The 18,197-nt window shown below is 50.0% G+C and overlaps 1 protein-coding gene across 2 annotated transcripts; it reads right to left on the reverse strand.

Moving 5' to 3' along the window:
* Positions 1-2,805: 2,805 nt before the first annotated feature.
* LOC142784529 (uncharacterized) lies at positions 2,806-9,587 on the reverse strand. 2 transcript variants are annotated; one of them, XM_075882947.1, is made up of 7 exons: positions 8,929-9,566; positions 7,584-8,016; positions 7,067-7,126; positions 6,936-6,995; positions 6,768-6,872; positions 6,599-6,712; positions 2,806-6,302 (listed from the first exon to the last, which is right to left on the reverse strand). In XM_075882947.1, exons 2-7 carry the CDS (start codon positions 7,744-7,746, stop codon positions 5,065-5,067), a joined length of 1,740 nt encoding a protein of 579 aa, XP_075739062.1. In that variant the 5' UTR covers positions 7,747-8,016; positions 8,929-9,566; the 3' UTR covers positions 2,806-5,064. The 2 variants fall into 2 exon arrangements, with proteins under 2 accessions (XP_075739062.1, XP_075739063.1); XM_075882948.1 differs by having other exon boundaries at positions 6,599-6,872; positions 8,929-9,587.
* Between the last annotated feature and the right edge of the window lie 8,610 nt (positions 9,588-18,197).

Consider the following 18,197-nt stretch of genomic DNA (forward strand, 5'->3'; position numbering starts at 1 on the left):
GATGCCCACCAATCTCTGCAAATTTTCCTTGTTTTCGGCCATTAGAACTATATCATTTGCGTATACCAATGCTGATAGTGCCTGTTCAATGAGGTTCCCTTGTTTGACGAAAGAGAGGTTGAAGCCTAGTCCACTTCCCTCTAATTTGGCCTACATTCTTTGTAGGTACATCATGAATAATAAGGGTGACAGGGGCACCTCTGCCTTAGCACCCGCTTTACCTCTGCAGGCTTGGATACCTGTTTTTACCATTTTGTAATTACCTTGATACCTTTATAGATATCCTTTAAACGATTAGTGACTACATCTTCCACGCCTAGTGTGTCCAGTATTCCGCACAATTCCTCTTGAACCACGCTATCGTACGCTCCCTTGATATCCAAAATTGCTATCCACAGGGGCCTGTGTTCCTTTTCTGCTATTTTGATGCACTGCGTCAGTGAGAACAGATTGTCGTCCAACCTCCTGTGTTTCCGAAACCCATTCTGCAGTTCCCTCAGCACCCCCTCACCCTCTATCCATGCCTGCAGTTTTTCCTTTAAAATCTGCATCGCCAGCCTGTAGATCACTGATGCCACTGTTATAGGACGGTGGTTGTTTATGTCAGCTTTGTCCCCCTTTACTTTATAGATCATGCTCATACTGCTAAGTTTCCGTCCATCGGGAACTTCACCATCGATTATTGTTTGGCTCGCTGCCTCTCTCAAAGACTGCTTAGACTTCGGACCTAATATCTTTATCAGCATAATTGGAATGCCATCTGGGCCTGTTAATGTAGTACTGGAACGCTTTTCTCAGCCCTTTCCACTCTTGTTGTGAAAATGGAGCTTTTGCGCCACTTGATTCACCCTTGTCTATTGTGGTGCATAAAGCACTTCTTTGTTGAAATGTCTCTGTCATCCTTGTTCTTCTATATTCAATAGCTTCGTCCCCTTCCAGCCTAGCACCTTGAGCTGTAGGTATAAACCTCTGTTCTTGGCTCGTCTCATTTCTTAAGGAGTTAAGATGGTTTCAAAATTTTGCAGCTGCCTTTCTATCCTTTTTATGTACTTCTGCCAGCCACTGAGCCCCAATTCTTGCAATCTTTTCTTTGCTGAGAAGGGAAGCCCCTTCTACAGCTTAGAAAGATGTCCCATTTCCTATCAACGTCATCTGTCGGTACACCCCGCTGCTTAGGATGTCTGTGTTCCCTAGAAGCTTCCTGACATTTTCCTATGGCTCCCTTAACTTCCTCATCCCACAAGCTCTTGGGTTTGTGTCTTCTTTTCCGGGGTGACTTGCCACGTGCCTTGGCAAGCTCTAGCTCGAAGTCTAGTTAAATTTGTGTACGTCTACACTGTTTTATTATCCTCTGTGATTATTTTCTCAATTTGTTTTGTAGGTATGTCTATTTGCCTTTCTGAATAAAAATTTTGCTGCAGTCGCTCATCATGTATCCTTCCCACTTTCACTGCTCTTCCAAAACTTAGCTTCATACCTGTCTGATAACTACCCAGACTTTTGGGGTCACATTCATCTACGTGCATTCCCCTAAGCCTACCACTATCCTACGTGACATCAGTGCGTAATTTATCGTCGACTGCAGCCTTGCTACCTCCTGTAATATTTGCCCTTCCCACTTCTCAGTGCTGTTGCAAAAGATCAAATCATGCCTTTCACTCATACCCATGATCATTTTGCCTGTTGGGTCGGTATACCAATCTATGTCTTCTATGTGTGCATTCATCTCTCCTAGAATAATTATCTCGCACTCTTTTCCGAATTCCTCGATGTCCTTTGATATACACTCCAACACTGCCTGGTTTTCCTCTCTGGCTTTGCTCCTGTCCACATGTACACCAAACCAAGGAGTGTGTGGTGTACACGTATCCCGAAGGAGTACGGCCACCAGCGTAGGTCCGGTCTTAGCGAGCCGCAGGGCACGCGTTAACCGTCGCCGTGGCGAGAACACGATACTGCTCAAAGTCGCAACACTTTATTGTGGCAACACCAAACGCAGTACAGCCCGTTGCAAAAGGCGCGGCGGGAAAGCAAATAGGTTTATCCACGCCACGGGCACAAAGTACTACACAGGGTGCCACGAGCACGTCTCCGCGGTAAAGGTGATGCACGGAGACACCGGGACCAAGGCCCGGTTGCTCGAGCGAGGGCAAAGGCACTCGCGTTGGCTTCGGAGGGAAACGGGTCGGCGTAGCTAGGCCATGCACTAGGACATCGTACCGCCCTCCGGCCGTGCGTACGCAGCGGGGCAACAAAAGATGAGCGTTAGCCTCGGGTGCGAGGCGCCGTCAGCGAAGTCCGACGATCCCCGAGCGACGGGAGTCGACGGACAGAAACGATTGCGTGGCTCACCGTTTGCCGTCCCGGCGAGTATCTGCCTGCCCGCTCCCGACGCAGCGCGCGAAAACCCCTCTTGGGAGTCCCCGCGCACGGCGCCACTGTCAACATCAGCTCATAGAGAAATAAAGGTCAAGAGTGGACACTCCCGTAGACCGCAGCGGCCCAATCGACCCTAGCACACCTAGTGGTTGGTGAGAGCAGCTTCCTATTTCGGTTTCACTGGCGCAAATTTTGAATTACTTTGCATAACCGACGTTTGGCTATGACGAAAGTTCATGATTTCAGACCACTATTCATTGCCCAAATGGATAATTTTTGTAGGTCGTTTTGATTTAGCGATTCCCTGTTTTGTTTTGTTCAGTGGTTCGTGCGAATCGGTCGTGACGTAATTTTTATTTCGATTAAGTTATAATAAAAAGAGATGCAAGTAATGATAATTCACTACGGTTTTATTCATCGCGCTTGTGTTTTTCTTTTGGAACGAGTGATCAATGTATATATCAGTCAAAGAAACAGAGTATCCGTAATGTTTTATTCAAAGGCAAGGTAGAGTCTGAGAATATAAAAAGCACAATATGAAAAAGGTAGACAACAAATGCATCTCGCCTCACAAATAAATTGTAACAAATACAAAGAGAACACAGACAACGCACACATCGCTAGAGTTGGCAGAAGCCGAGAAGCTGGTGAAGTATGACGCACCGGGCCAGTGGGTAAGTAAGGATCTATGGCAAAAACACAGCGCACAATGCTGATGAAGAAGGAAGAAGTGACATATACACAGCAATGAAGTCGCGAATCACGCCTGGGGTTAACCGAAATAATGCATATAAAAAAAGAGCACACAGAAGCCACACGACACAATATAGCAGAAAGGCAAAGGTGCAGTGTGCTGGCTGTGCTTAAGAACAGCTAGTCCAAAATGAAAAAAAGCAGACTTGATGCCTGCTTGTCCTCAGAAAGGTAGGGCTTTGCAGCTTGCTCACTACGTGAAAGACAAACTTTATGCTACAACACTGGCAGGTTTTGTTGCTTTTGTTATGCGTCGCTTTCATCAAAAACTTAAGATCCCAAGTGATTTGCGTCTGGGTGTTGCTGTGACGCTTGCGAGCTAAAATAGATTGTAGTCATCACTTATCCAGAATTGTGGACCTTAATTGGTGCTACGAGAGCGGTATTACAGGGCTAATAAATAGCGGAAGGAAACCACTTTGGCTCATTATTTTTCACAAAGGCTCTACATCGTACGTTATCACTCAAAAGCTCTATAAAAATAAAATGGCAGCGTCCGCAGCCCCATCAAACGCTACAAGTTTGAGTATTTTTTTGAAAATTTTGATGGGCGAGATGAGGAGGTTGATGAGAAGCTAAAATACGAAAAGCGTGATAACGTGAACCGCGCCCACTTCATACTCTGTTCCTTACCCGCTCGAAGACATTTCAACAAGCGGTTTTGTTATCGATATATTACTTGAGCTTGAGAGATAAAGCATACACAGTGACCAAGCGAGCCACAGTAAAGTGTACTGTTCGCCCGCATTTGCTACAAAAATACAGACAGGATACCCAACATTCTTTTTAAGGTTATGCAAATCACTTCGAGCGAATACACAGTGTCCCTACTCCTCATAGCGGGTAACCTAAACAATGTATACAACGAAGGAGTGGCTAGTCCAGTTGAGCTGAATATAAGCATATAAGACCATAATGAAGTCTGCTGTAACGAAGTAATAACATAACAAAGCTATTGCAGGATTCGGCTCAACTCGAATACTTTAGTGTAAACCCGCCGCTAATTGCTAACCTTTGAACTTGTCAAGCTGTATGCCTGAGATTGAAGACTGGAACCTAACCCTATCTAAGTTTGGGTTCACAAAACGCACATGCCAACATAAACAAACCCGGCAAAACATTTTCAGAAACTTCGCGCGACACCCAGCAGAGCAGAAATGAAAATCGCCAACACTTGACAGATGGTGATACAAAACATCGCACACTTTCAGGTGATGTGCAGTGGCCTCAATTATGGCAAGAAAGTGAGATTCAAGCTGTTGTACGTATGCAAAAGCTGCTTCTGATGGCACAGTGAGATTCCCAAAAAGTTTGCTGGGGACGTGGTATGCTTTGAGCATTGTGAAATACTGGTGGGTACCCTTAAGCGTCTCACTGTCGTCTTTCAGTAACTGTGGGCAACTGCAACCGTCAGATGCATTCCGAAGGAAGTGTTTGATGAGAAAACCAGCTACATAATATGCAGCGGAGTCATCGATAATATGGGAGTGAACGTTTGTCGCAAGTTCAGAGAGATCGTCTAGAGCGGGAAAGTCGTCAGGCTGTGGCTGTGCACACTCTTCATTATCCACAAGAGACGCACTGGTGAGGGAGAATGGCGAGAGCTGCTCCTGGAGGAGGTCACATTCATCATCCTCGACATTTCCGTATTTTGACAGCTCGAAGAGTTTTCTTATACAGATGTGCTTCAGGCCACAAATAAATTGTGCTACATTGAGGTTGGTGTTGCAACCCTGTTTTTGCCTAATGTGGCCAAATATGTTCTCCAGAGGATCCTGTTGAAGCCTGCGTGTTAACAGGTATTCAAAATTGTAATTTTTGGAGATCGTCCCATAGTTGACAAATTGCCTGAATTGTAATTTGCCAACCTACGATGGTTTGTGGTTGACGTCTGCCAACAAACTGCCATGATGCAATCCAGGGAAGCTGGCCTCAGAGGAAGTCAATCAGCTCTGAATCATTTTTCATGATTGCATGCCGCAGCTTTTGCGAAGTTCTTTTTTTACTCGAGCTGTTCAAGGCATCGAAAATCCTGTCCATACGATAACAAAATTGAGCTGCAGTGATGGCCGAGGCAGGCAGCACCTTCGCATACACCAATGCCGTGATAGCAATCGAAACTGATGCACTGAGGACCTGAGTTGCTCTGCTGACCTTCATATTAGAAAAAGGTTTCTGATGAACGTGCCGTTCAGTCAACCTTGGAGCCAATCGCAACAGCAACTCATGTGAGGATTGGTAAAGGCTTACAATGTGCGACCAGTTAACGATGTCATCCCCAATGTATAACTTGTGTGCTTGGACATTATTGCGCGTTGTTTTAATTAAATGCGGAACATCAAAAATGTAATATACCCGCTCACCATTAACTTCAAAAAAAAAAGGCTTTGCTACAGTCACTCTTAGTTGGTTAGCGAGACTTACAATTGAACTGCCCTGGTCACAAATGACTGCTTTCACTGCAATATTAATGCTCCTAAGCTCCAAAATGAGTGACACCAGCAAGTTATGCATAACAGATGATGGTGTTGATGTGTGCCCTATAGTAAAAGCAACCGGTTGAACCCACTTTCTCGAAACGTCAACAAGAAGAAAAACCAGTGCTCGATCAGCGATGGTTGAAGTGCGATGAGTGCCATCATCTGTAAAACCCTGGACAACGTCTCCTGCAGCATCATAATACAAATTTTTTTTGAGTGCTATTTCGTCGAAAACTAAAGCGCACACTCGGTCCCGTTCATTCCAAGCTTGAGTATTTGTTGCAATGGAAGAAAGGATTCCTGGAATTATGCCTGGAGTCATCTTTACATTAGCTAGCCACCTCCTTAATGAACGCCGGGAGGGCAAAGAAAAATATGGAGCCAGAAATCGGTATGCTCGCGGACCTCGGAAGTTTAAGTGAAGAGCAAATTTCTTGAACCACACGGGAAAGCGCTTGCCCTTGCGTTTGGGCCTCAAGCGAACATGTGCAGAAAGAAGTTTAAAAACCTCCTCGGTGACGTGCGGTCGGATAACTTCAAGGGCCTTTGAAGTCGATGACGGTGCTTGGTGAGGCTGTCTCCGCAGTCTTTTGATAGTTTTCCGCTGTGCTGCTACTTTGGCTTGCAGATGTTTAATGGTTTGCTTGTACTTCATTGATGGAGACATTGTCGCTGGCACACAGGAACGCACTGCAATAAACAAAAAAATGGATGTAAAAGCGAAGAACAACTAATCCCATACGAGCACTTTCCTCGCTCTTTCAGACCCAAGGTGCACAACTTTCTGTGGTGCAAAGTTTTCGATTCCACTACCTAAAAACAAACCATTCACAATGTTGACAATGCACAAAAAAAATAAAAATCACCGAGAGCCCACCCTTAAATTTTGTAAGTGCACACGTAGTGTCCTTTTGAGGATAGTTTCCTCAGAATGTCCTAAACCTAAAATAGCACATTAAAAACAGCTGCAATAAAAGCACAGTCACCATTTACTCTAGGGCGCTCAGGCGTGGAGCTGTTGGCGGAGACGTCTTCTGGAGGATCTTGTGAAGTTTGTTCAGTGCCTCGGACAGTGCTGTCGGAACAATCTTGCGAGCGGCCTGCGGAAGTCTCTATATCAATCCACTCTGGTGTTGAAGTGAACATACAACTTACCGGTCACACAAGTTCCTTTTGTGACAGCTGAATGACTGGTTAAGGTTTCCTCCGGCAAGACAAAGTCAGCGGAAATTCTTTCACCAGCTACAAGGGAGCTGCCACCTGCAGAGGTTTGGTCAACAGTCAATTTCGGTAAAAAAAAAGGAATCGCGACACTGAACGCACCCTGTTCATCGGGGCACCTCAATGTGTGGGAGCCGCTTTTTGAAACCTCTACCGCAGGTCCTGAAGAAATGAAATTACGACAATGTATCAGTAAGAGGCTTAAAATAACACAAACTGAAGCTCATCCGCACCTTGCAGTGCAGCTTCTGCAGCCATGTCACAGTCACTACTTGAAGCGACGCTCAGAGAACCTGCATATATGTGCAGTTGGTACAAGTTACAAAGCTTGTAGCATGGGGAAACTTAAACAGCTTTTTCAAACGCATAAATTGGTCGAACGTGGAAGAAAAGAGAAGGCACCAACTAGGAAACAAGTAATTTGTGATTTTTGGAATTATCAACAGTGGCAGCTTTCACTGATGAAAGGTATACGTACATGTGCACTCAGGCCTGAAGATAACGTGAAACAGCCCTTTAAAGTCTTTTAAAACAAGTTGCGCAGGTCAAGAGCATCAAAAAACGACAGAAACGTAAAGTTGCTGTTAGGAAGGTAATAGCCTACAATTCACAAAATTTAAGACTTTCCAAGTGTTACTTCTATAGTGAGGCTTCTCCATCGGCTACAAAGATCTTCACGGTTAACTGTCGCCACTGATTCAATACAAGTGGCTGCTGTTGCACATATTTGAGTTTCAGTCAATCACTTACATGGTGCAGCTGGTTGCACACTGGGAACAGCCATTCTCGTAAGCCTTGTGTGCCCAGGGTCCATGAAACTTTGAGCAGTAAAATGGTCACTACAAACCCTGTACGTTGCGTATAATAGGCTGGCCGGCTTGCTAAGGAGATCATCACGTCCAGCATACTGCATCTATGCTTTCATCCTGCATTGGCAATGAACTATCAGATGAAAGGGGAAGTGCTTGAATAGTGATTTTTTTGTTACCCTCACGGAGCAAGTACGAACAGTAAGCCTAAAGACATGCAAACCATACAAAAGCTTTAACACCCTTGCCGTCCCGTTGTATGCGGAACAAACTCGTCCCAGGCTTCTTGTGGGTTCTGCCATTGTTGAAGCACCACGATACACAGCAGTAGCTGCCGTAGCTTGGACCGCCGGACGGCGTGGCGTCAGCGCGGTCTGAAAATGTTAGTAAGTGGATGCTTCGCTGTCAAATTATAAAAAAAGATATGTGCACGTCATAAGTGTACCAACAAACCCCTTTGAATGATTAGCTAATCGATGCACAATACAAAACTAGTGATACATCTCTGACCCATAAAACTCTGACTTGCAAAGATATACGTCAAGACCACGTACAAAGATCTTCAGAAGTTTCCAGCCCGCTATCCCTTGTAATGCAATGGTATCACGGCCTGCGAACTTTAGAACACCTTCGTACGTACGCAGTATCAGCAGTACCTTGGGAAGAAAAATCGTAGTTGAAATTTATGCGGTAAAATTATATTGGAAACGTCAAAAAAATTTGTGAGCAGCTTGCACTAGTGGCACAAGGCTAGCGAAAAAACGAAGATGATGGCCACTTGGCTAGTCCAGATTTGCCTCCGGCACACCAAGAATTATTCGTGTTCCGAGCCTTCGGGAAACGCGTCGTGAAGCATGCGTGGCCCAGCGAATGCTTCTCAATATTTTGCACCGAGCCTATGACCTAGCTGCCCAGCTAGGCTCAGCGCACAGACGCTCGCGTCCGTGGCAGACGCAGCACGCATCGCCTCGGCTTGACGCCGTGCCGCCTTTGCTATACTGCATACGTTGCACAATGTTCCCGTCTAGCCGCCGCATAGAGCCACAAACTTTCTTTTTAGCGAACCTCCCAGTCCTTACAAGCTTCAGAAAAAGGTTACAACTGCGTGAATGAGACGCCACGTAAGAAACAAACTCGCACACTCGAAGCGCAACGTGTGTGTGTGCATCTTTCTATGTTTGTTGCATGGTGTCTTATTCGCGCAAGTGTAACCGTTTTCTGAAAAAATGACCCAACAAGACCAACAACATGTCATTCAACAAGCTTCGCTTGAAAACGTGCCTCACCTGTTATCTCACGCACGAAAACGCCGACGCAGCCGACGTTGACGAAAGCGACGAAAGCTTCTCGCTGTCAGTCATGCATGGGCTTGTCGCTGGGTAGATGGTGTTTATGACAGTACGGCTGAAGAAAAATAATCGCGTAAGGTGTGTTGAATAAATTGTTTTTATGTATAAAGAACATACCAAATTTGGGCGTATAATTATTATTTTGTAAAAACAATTCTGTTGCATTGATTATAACAGTTTTTTTTTGCGCTTGCGCCCTGTGACGTTTGGTGAGAGCACTAGTTCGTTACGTAGTCGTGACGAACTTCCTGAAACCAAGTTTCGCGGAGTGTCCGCTCTTGTCTTCTTCTCTCTCTATGATCAGCTACCGGGTGAGGGAGTTAAACGTCACTCCACTCTCTCAGCGTGGCAGACAGCAAAGGCGGGCAGACATGTCGGGACATGAGTACGGCAGAAAAGGCGGCAAAGCTCGCGCAAAGGCAGCGGGCTAGCCTCAATTCCCACATCCCCCTCTCCTAAATTTGCTCTTTACCCGTCTGCAAAAGGCAGCCGGACGTCACCCACGCAGTTAAAATGACACTGCTATGAGCGACAGCTAACCTCAGTTTAGCCCTGCTACCGCTGCTAAAAAATGATTACAAAGGAGAAAAAAACATAAATAACAAAATAAACACATGACACTATAAAAGTAACTGCGGAAGGAAGCACAGAAATGTGGGACTACTGTTCATGGTGCTGAAGCGGGATAGCGTCCACTGCGCGGAGGGGCGGAAGGGTGTGACAGTGTCCGCTGGGTGCGATGCCCGAGAACGAGGTCAGAGGTACGGGACGGGGCTCACTGATGGCTTGTTGCTGCTCTTGATAAGCCGCGAGTCTGACGAAAGCCGCTTCGGTTGTTCGGAAGCCCCGCATTTCTGGTTCCATGGCGGAGCTGGACGTTGCGGGAAGCCGGGCGTCTCCAGTGGTCAGGAAGGCCGAACCAAAATTGGCTGCGAGGCGCCCTGGCGTTGGCCGGCAGCATATAGCTGCTTTCAGCTGGCCTCGTGCAGGACCAGGTGGTCTAAATTTCCGAAGCCCTCCACTACGGCGTCTCTCATAATCATGTAGTGGTTTTGGGACGTTAAACCCCACATATCAATCAATCCTCGTGCAGGAGCCATGGTGAGAAAGGCGGCAGGGCTTCTTCGGCGACAGGCGAGAGCAGAGAACAGCCAGACGGTCTGACGTCAGTGGGTCAATGCCCCCCAGCACCTGCAGTGTCCGCGTCGATTGGGGGGAAGCCATGGCGCACTGTTCGCGGGCTCGCACTGAAGCGTCACGCACTTACACACGCACAGAAGCACGCGCACACACCGCCGACAGCTGCGCGAGCGTAGGCGCATAGCGTCCTTAGTCTCTCTCTCCCGGCAAGCACCGACACTCAAGGTCACACACAGCTCCCTTCGCGGTAGACGAAATGAACACGGAGAAAAAAGTAAAAAAGCAGAGCAAAATGACACTCAACATCTGTAAAAAACATAAAACACAAATAACACCTAATATTAGACAAAAGAAACATAAAATACACATGAACACTTAAAAAAAGAAACACTGGCAGCAGACAGGGCGGGGTCAACTTCTTTACGAGAATAGGCCGTAAAGAAGCTAACCTATACTGAGGCTAGACAGTGAACTGAGGGCCTTGCGCGAAATCACAAAGGTGACCGCTTCCTCAGATTATACCGGTGCGGGGTCCGAATGCGGTCCGCCGCTCCGGGTGTGCCCCGTTGCTTGCGCGAAGTGCCGCAGGGCGCTGGCGCGAGCTCGTCACACCGTGAGACAAAGGGTTTCAGGTCTGCGATATGGGCACTGCTGAGTTTTCCCGTATGGGGATCTTTCAGCAAGTACGCGAGTGGAGTGCAAGCTTTCTTCACTCGGTACGGACCAAGCCACTTAGGAGCGAGCGAGGTTGAGAACCCCTTACTGGCATCGCTAAGAGCGTGGTTGCGCTTCAGGACAAGATCGCCCACCTCAAAAACTAGGTCGCGATGCTTGCGGTCATATTGGGCCTTCTGCTGAGCCCTGGCCGACGCCAAACTTTGCCTTGCTTTGCAGAAAGCTCGACAAAGCCTGTCCCGAAGTGCCGACGCGTAAGCAGAGCAGTCTGCCGGCGCCTCCTCGTCCTCGAGCTGGCATTGAGTGACGCTGGTCACCGGATTTGCCAACTTCCTTCCAAAATTTAAGAAGGTGGGCGGGAAACCAGTTGAGCGGCTCTCGGATGTTCGAATAGCGAACGCGAGCTCACTCAAATGGTCTGCCCAGTCCGTTTGACTTTCGGCAAAGGCCGCCAACATCGGTTTGAGCCTACGATTGACGCGCTCCATCAAATTGGACTGGGGATGGTAGGGTGAAGCGGTGCAGTGATCGATTCCGAGGGAACGGCACGTTACACCAAACACCCGAGCGGTGAAATACGAAGCATTATCAGTGATGAGCCTTTCCGGGAAGCCGAACTGGCAAAACACTTCCTGCAGCTTCTCAAGCACCGCTCGCGCTGTCACCTTTCGAAGTGGGAAAAGTTCCACCCATTTCGAAAAGTGATCGACGACTACCATCAGGTGAATGAACCCCTGCTTACTTCTAGGAAATGGTCCCATTAGATCGCAGGTGGCCACTTACCACGGACGCTCACTGACAATCGGTTTCATCAGACCGGGCGGTTTGCCACCCCTTGATTTCACCGTTTGACAGACGCGGCAAGATTGGCAATAGCGAAAATTGTCTCGCTTCATGCCGGGCCAGGTTACAACGCGGCTCAGTTTTGCAAAATTTTCGAGCCACTCAGGTGACCGGCTATGGGTTCGTCGTGAGAGGATCACAACAGTGCAGCTTTCAGACTTTTGGGCATAACCACCTTAAACGGGTCTATGGACTCGTCGTCAGTGGCTATATACTTCAGCAGGAGCCCGTCGTGGTCCAGCAAATATGAATCCGCCGGGGACTCAGCGACACACGCTGGTTCGAGCCCCCTATTCGCGCTCGCTGCAGAGCAAGCAGCATCACGGCGCTCCGTCTCGTCGATACAGTCGTTATCGGCGCCCGCTGCAGTACAAGCAGCGTCACGGCGCTCCATCTCTCTGAGATTGTCGCACATTTCGCGACAAAACGGGTCACTTTGCTGGGCCTTCAGAAGCTCCTCTCTGCTGAAAGCGATGCCCATTCTCCCAAAATGGGGGAGTCTGGTATCGCGCCCACTCAGGACTGCAGCAACAACCGCTTGAGTCGGCGTTACGGGTTCGCTCTTGGCCTCGTAGCCTTCGGAAAGCTCCACCGCTCGGCCGCTTCGCGGTGCGCCGCTCACCTGGTTAGCAGCCAAGGTTTGTCCGCATGGGGACTCACCCTTCTCGCCGAATGGCGGCGAAGCTGCTGTTTCGCCCCCGACGCTTGCATGTGCTAAGGCACCGCTAGCGACTGTCGCACCGGGATCAAGGTCCTCTGCTGACAATGGGACACGAGATAGCGCGTCAGATACCACGTTGGTGCTCCCCTTTCGATACTGCACCGAAAAGTCATAGTTCTGTATCAGGAGAGCACAGCGCGCCAGCCTGCCGGCAGGCTCACGGAGCCGCATCAGCCAGCTGAGCGCACTGTGATCCGTTTGCACTACGAATTTCGTCCCATGAAGATAGACGTCAAACTTCCGCAGTGCAAACACGATGGCGAGGCACTCCTTTTCGGTCACGGAATCATTTTTCTCAGCAGAGACCAAGTAGTGGCTGGCAAAGGCCAACGGCTGCAACACGCCATCGTATTCCTGTAGGAGAGCAGCTCCTAAACCCAGATCGCTCGCATCAGTTTGTACAACGAACGGTCTGATCAGGTCGGGGAGCTTGAGCTGTGCTGTCTCCGCTATGGCGTTAGACAGTCGGCAAATTGCCTCCTGATGCTCAAGTACGTATTGCTACTCAGCAGACTTACCCAAGAGTTTGCTCAAGGGCGTCTGCAGTCGGGCACAGGACGGAATGAAGGAACGGTAAAAGTTGACCATTCCTAGAAAGCGGCGAAGGCCACGTACGTCCTTGGGCACGGGAAAATCGAGAATAGCTCTAAGTTTCTCCCGATCCGGCTCTACGGAGCCTTCGCCCAGCGTAAACCCGAGCAACTGAACACGGGTCTGCGCTAATTGAAACTTAGCGGGGTTTAATGTCATCCGGGTGGTCCTCACCCTCTCGAGTACATCGGCAACATGGGCCAAGTGCTCTTCGAAGGTTGGTGAATAAATCACGATGTCGTCGAGGTAGCACATGCAGTATGACCACTTTGCTTCCCCGAGGACGCGGTCCATGAGTCTTTGAAACGTTGCAGAAGCATTGCAAAGACCAAAGGGCATACGAGTAACCTCGAACAACCCTCTGTGGGACGTGAACGCAGTTTTACACTGGTCACGGTTACCCATCCGGACCTGTAGGTAATCTTTAGAGGCGTCAAGCGTGATAAAGTACCGTGCATCATCCAGGTTACCTACGATGGAGTTTATCGTGGGGAGTGGATAGGCATCCTTACGAGTCGCTCCATTCAGACGGTGATAGTCGACGCACAGGCGATGACTGCCATCTTTCTTAGGCACCAGCACAATTGGAGATGCCCAGGAGCTAGACAAGCGGCGAATAATGCCAGCCGCAAGCATGTCATCTTGCAACCCATCGATAATCTGCCTTTTGGCGAGACTGACGGGCCTGGGGTTACACTTCAAAGGAAGCGCGTCACCAGTTTCGATCACATGTCTCACTAAATTGGTGCAGCCAGGTTCATCGGTGAACAGTGTTGCCATCGCTGAACGTCAGACATCCGCTAAAAAGAAATGAGAAATCCGCCAGATTCCGCTAGATTCTAAAACATATCCGCTAAATTTCCCGCTAGGGCCTATTTTATTCAAAAAACACTGCAATTTCGTATGATAAATACCTTTATCATTCTCAAAAGCTCCCCAAAACTTCGAGAGCTGAAATAACATATTGCCGCGAATAGTCGTTCAAGGAGTCTAACTAGAACACTTGAGGCTTCAGTGCTGCGGTCGTCGTCATTGGTGAACCTCATCACAGATGAGGCTAAAAGTTATAAATGTTCACACTGATAAAAAAAAACTCACAGGTCAACGAAAAACACATCGAGGTCTTCGTCGCCGCTGTTGTCGTCTGACACCATCTCCACAGGACCGCTGGTACTTGTTGAGGGACCAGGCAGGTGACTTGGTTGCACATACGTTGCAGATGTCCCGATTGCACTAACAACTGCCGTGGGAAGTTCGTAATCAAAACAACTTTTCTGGTGTCGCTTCAGCCCCACTCTTACGACGAGGATGGCATTTGTTGTTTCAGGCTTCAGCCTGTTCCTCAGCTTGAATTTTACTATGTTGAGCTGACTAAATGTCCTCCGGAGCAAGTGAACAGGAGCCTCTGAAGTTAAACAATTTCCGCATTTTTAGAGAACACGGGAATGGTTTCTTGCAGGGCGATTTTGAATTGGTTCACTGCGTGAGGTATCCGACAGAAATCCGCTATGTACAAAAATGGCCCGTCAGAAAATCCGCTAGCCGCTAGACTGATTTTTTTCCCGTCGAAATAAAATAAAATCCGCCAGATTTAGCGGGAAATCCGCTAAATTGGCACCAATGTCGGTGAAGAGCTAGTCGTACTGACGTAACAGTGTCGACAGACGAGCCTTCTGTGCTCCATCCAACTGAGTCGCGCAGGCGACTAAAGGATGTAGTGCCTCTTCCTGTCGTGTCGGTCGATCCAGACAGGGGTTTCGAGCCGACGAGCGCGGAACGCCAGGGTACGACCCCGGAGTTGGCGCACGACACGGTTCGTGCCGCGCCTCTCGTTCCCGAAGGGGACTGTGAGAGGGCAAATGCGCAGAGTGGAGCTTGGCCCCGAACTCTGCGCAGGGCACGTTTCCGACGCTTCTGCGGCAGAGGCCACGGTAAGCGCCAACGGGCTGATGAACGGCTTGAGTTGGCAAAGTGGGCCATCACGATGGCAATGTCCACAACGATATCGGTTTTAAGGAGAAAGTCCCGACCGAGAATCACTGGAACATTGAGCCCTGGAAGACGAACAAGACGGCAGCGTCTCATTTGATCTCCCCATCGGACAGTCAACCTTGCAGCGCCTGCCGAATGGGCCACGCCTTTCGCAAGGGTGAATGTCGTTCGGCTGTCCCGCAAGCGCCCTGAGTGCTTCTGCAAGTGGGACAACACCTGTTCGCTAAACAACGAGGTGCTAGCGCCCGTGTCCAGCAAAGCCGAAAATTCACGGCCCGCAATGGTGACCGGAATGAATGGCGCGTGCGTATCAGCAAGAAAAGTGCTTGCCCTGCACGCAGAGGGAAGAAGCAAAAGTTGGGTCGCTCGTGCATTCGCGAACGACCCGGAAGCCCGTTTCCCTGCCTCGCACGAGGCCTGGATCCGGTGCATTCCCTTGATATGTGCCCTCTTTCACGGCAGCGGTAACAGCGCACTTCATCACTCTGTATTCCCAGACGGAGCAGCCTCGAGCTGTCGTGATCGGCTCACTACGTTATCGTAGGATACGTTTCTGCGAGCCGCACCTCCCACATTAGGTTGGGTCGGAAAGCGTCCCTGTGTGGAGGTTCAAGGTGGAGCAGCGCAGGCTGCCCGCCTTGCATGCGTAAAGGGGTCAAGAGCGCGATCGCTCAACTCCCACGCAAAGCCGGTTGTAGCCGCAAAGGCGGCGCCGAGAGCCTGTTGCCGTTGGGGAAGGGTCATGGCCCCTCCCCAAGCGCAGCGCGGCTGAAGGGCATGCTGGCTGGCGGCGGCGGGCGATAGGCGCGCGCGGCGAGAATGTCGCCTTGGATGCGCTTCGCCTCTACGGCCAACTCTTCCAAGTCCCGGAAGCGGCCGCCGCGCAGGTATGCCGAAAAATTCGGATGAGCCTGCCGTATCACCCGTTCGACGCGTTCCTCGTTCGAGGCTCAGTGATAGAAATAAGTTCATCCATCGCACGTACATACTCCTGTAAAGACTCGTCAGGAGCTTGTGTACGGAGTGCGAGCTCTCGCCGCATCCTACTTTCGTAGTCAGCGGGTAGGATTTCGCGCAAAAAGACCGCACGAAACTCCTCGAGGTTTGCTGCACGGTAATCGGTAAGCCGATACCACCTCGCCGCCGTGTCAGTCAGTGCAGCTGGAACAACACGTTCGAGCACCACCTTATCATCCAAACCCATCGCTCTCTGATAACGTGACAGAGAGTCGAGGTAGTCTCGGGCGGTGAGCTGATCACCGCATCCGCTGTAGGTTGGCAAAGGCAACATAACAGTGGGGTGACCGCTTTTCGGACCGGCCGAAAGCGTTTGCACAGCTCCCGAGAGTGCTTGGATAATCTGCACGGCGTTCGTAGCAAAGTCTGCGTCGTCGCACCGGCTTCGTAGGAAACCGTTGGTGCGTTAGCGGCGCGGTCGAGCGAAGACGAGCAGTCGCCCAGCTCGATCAGTGGGGCGGTTTCAAACAGACCACCGCCCTGCGCGCCGTTCCCAGAGCAAAATAGGCTCCTTGAGGGATTGGCCTGTTATCGAACCAAAGGCGCACTTGGTGCGGCTACCATCGACTATTCAGGCGCCTGCTCAGCGTGCGGTCGAAGTGTTGGTCGCACGGCTGATGGCGGGCAAAAGTCGGCGAGGCTCAAGGCCTGCGCCCCGTCAATTCCGCAGGGAACCGACTGCGAGCGCTGTGCCGACGAACTGCCATGCATGCCGAAGGGCGCATTAGCAGTCGGAGGCGCTTGTGCGTAACGTTCGGGTAAGGCAAGAGGCCCATTCCGAAGCGACGCGCCATCTCCAAAGGGAGCGGCTAGGCGCCTCGTGTCGTCACCGCAATAGGGGGTGCCGACACGGACGGGTGCAGAAGGGTTCCCGTCAATAGAGGCAATGGCCTCCTTGTGCAACGCGGCATCCGCTAAAAGGGACAGCGGACAAAAATCCCGCAAAGCAGCCATGTTGCGACGAGCCCAAATCGCGCAGGCGAACTGACTCGCTAAGAGCAGTCAAAAGCTAGAGCTTTTGATACCGCGTTGGGCGCCAGTGTAGTGTACACCTATCCCGAAGGAGTACGGCCACTAGCGTGAGTCTGGTCTTAGCGAGCCGCAGGGCACGCGTTAACCGTCGCCGTGGCGAGAACACGATACTGCTCAAAGTCGCAACGCTTTATTGTGGCAACACCAAACGCAGTACAGCCCGATGCAAAAGGTGTGGCGGGAAAGCAAATAAGCTTATCCACGCCACGGGCACAAAGTACTCTACAGGGTACCACGAGCACGTCTCCGCGGTAAAGGCGATCCACGGAGACACCGGTACTAAGGCCCGGTTGCTCGAGCGAGGGCAAAGGCGCTCGCGTAGGCTTCGGAGGGAGACGGGTCGGCGTAGCTAGGTCATGCAATAGGACACCATACCGCCCTCCGGCCGTGCGTACGCAGCGGGGCAGCAAAATGTGAGCGTTCGCCTCGGGCGCGAGGAGCCGTCAGCGAAGTCCGACGAGCCCCCGAGCGACGGGAGTCGACGGACGGAAACGATTGCGTGGCTCACCGTTGGCCGTCTCGGAGAGTATCTGCCCGCCCGCTCAGGCCCCGGAAACTCTCAAGTTCAAGTGCTCACCTGTAGGGACGAAAAAATCAAGCGCGGCGCGTTTCTGCTTCAAACAGTTAGAGTGGGTTTACTAACCTCTCTCGCCACTCGTGCTATTGCACTTTCTTGTAGAGGCGCCTTCGTCGGGGCCAACTTTTATTTTAAAATGATTAAATACTACATGTTTGCGTACCGCTACACATTAAAAACATTTTGTTTTTTTAACAAGTAGTTTTTCTTAAACATGTGCTGCGTCATCAATTTTTTGTAGTAGTTTTTGCTGCAGCTGACTCGATGTCAGTAGCAGCCTATCGACATCATTATCCCCATTTAAAAGTTTGCGGCGGCCAACGGTTGCGACGGCAGGCAACGGCTCGCGGTACGTTCGGAGGTGTCTCGGACTGTTTCGTTTCGCTGTAAATATTTCGAGCCTCTGCCGACCGACACATTCTTTCTCATTCTGTTTATTTTGACTCCTTCAAATGCTTTCGCGAAGGGATTTCGAGTGACTTTCGGGGAACGAAGCGACTGTTGAAGCTTTCATCGGATGAACACCCGTTGCAAGCCCGGGCCGGTGAATACAAACCACTTTAGTTTTTTTAAGGATGGCTGCTTGCGGGGCTAGTTGGTTAATTTCAACATATATAG

The sequence above is a fragment of the Rhipicephalus microplus genome, unplaced genomic scaffold, assembly GCF_043290135.1.
Source record: "Rhipicephalus microplus isolate Deutch F79 unplaced genomic scaffold, USDA_Rmic scaffold_14, whole genome shotgun sequence".
Classification (NCBI taxonomy): domain Eukaryota; kingdom Metazoa; phylum Arthropoda; class Arachnida; order Ixodida; family Ixodidae; genus Rhipicephalus; species Rhipicephalus microplus.

Excerpts from the sequence above, each read along its gene's own strand:
- LOC142784529 (XM_075882947.1), bottom strand. The coding sequence starts at position 7,746 with ATGCAGTATGCTGGACGTGATGATCTCCTTAGCAAGCCGGCCAGCCTA. Across the intron at positions 7,127-7,583 it reads TGTGCAACCAGCTGCACCAT|GTTCTCTGAGCGTCGCTTCA; the intron begins GTAAGTGATTGA and ends ACATATATGCAG. Across the intron at positions 6,713-6,767 it reads AAAAGGAACTTGTGTGACCG|GCCGCTCGCAAGATTGTTCC; the intron begins GTAAGTTGTATG and ends AGACTTCCGCAG.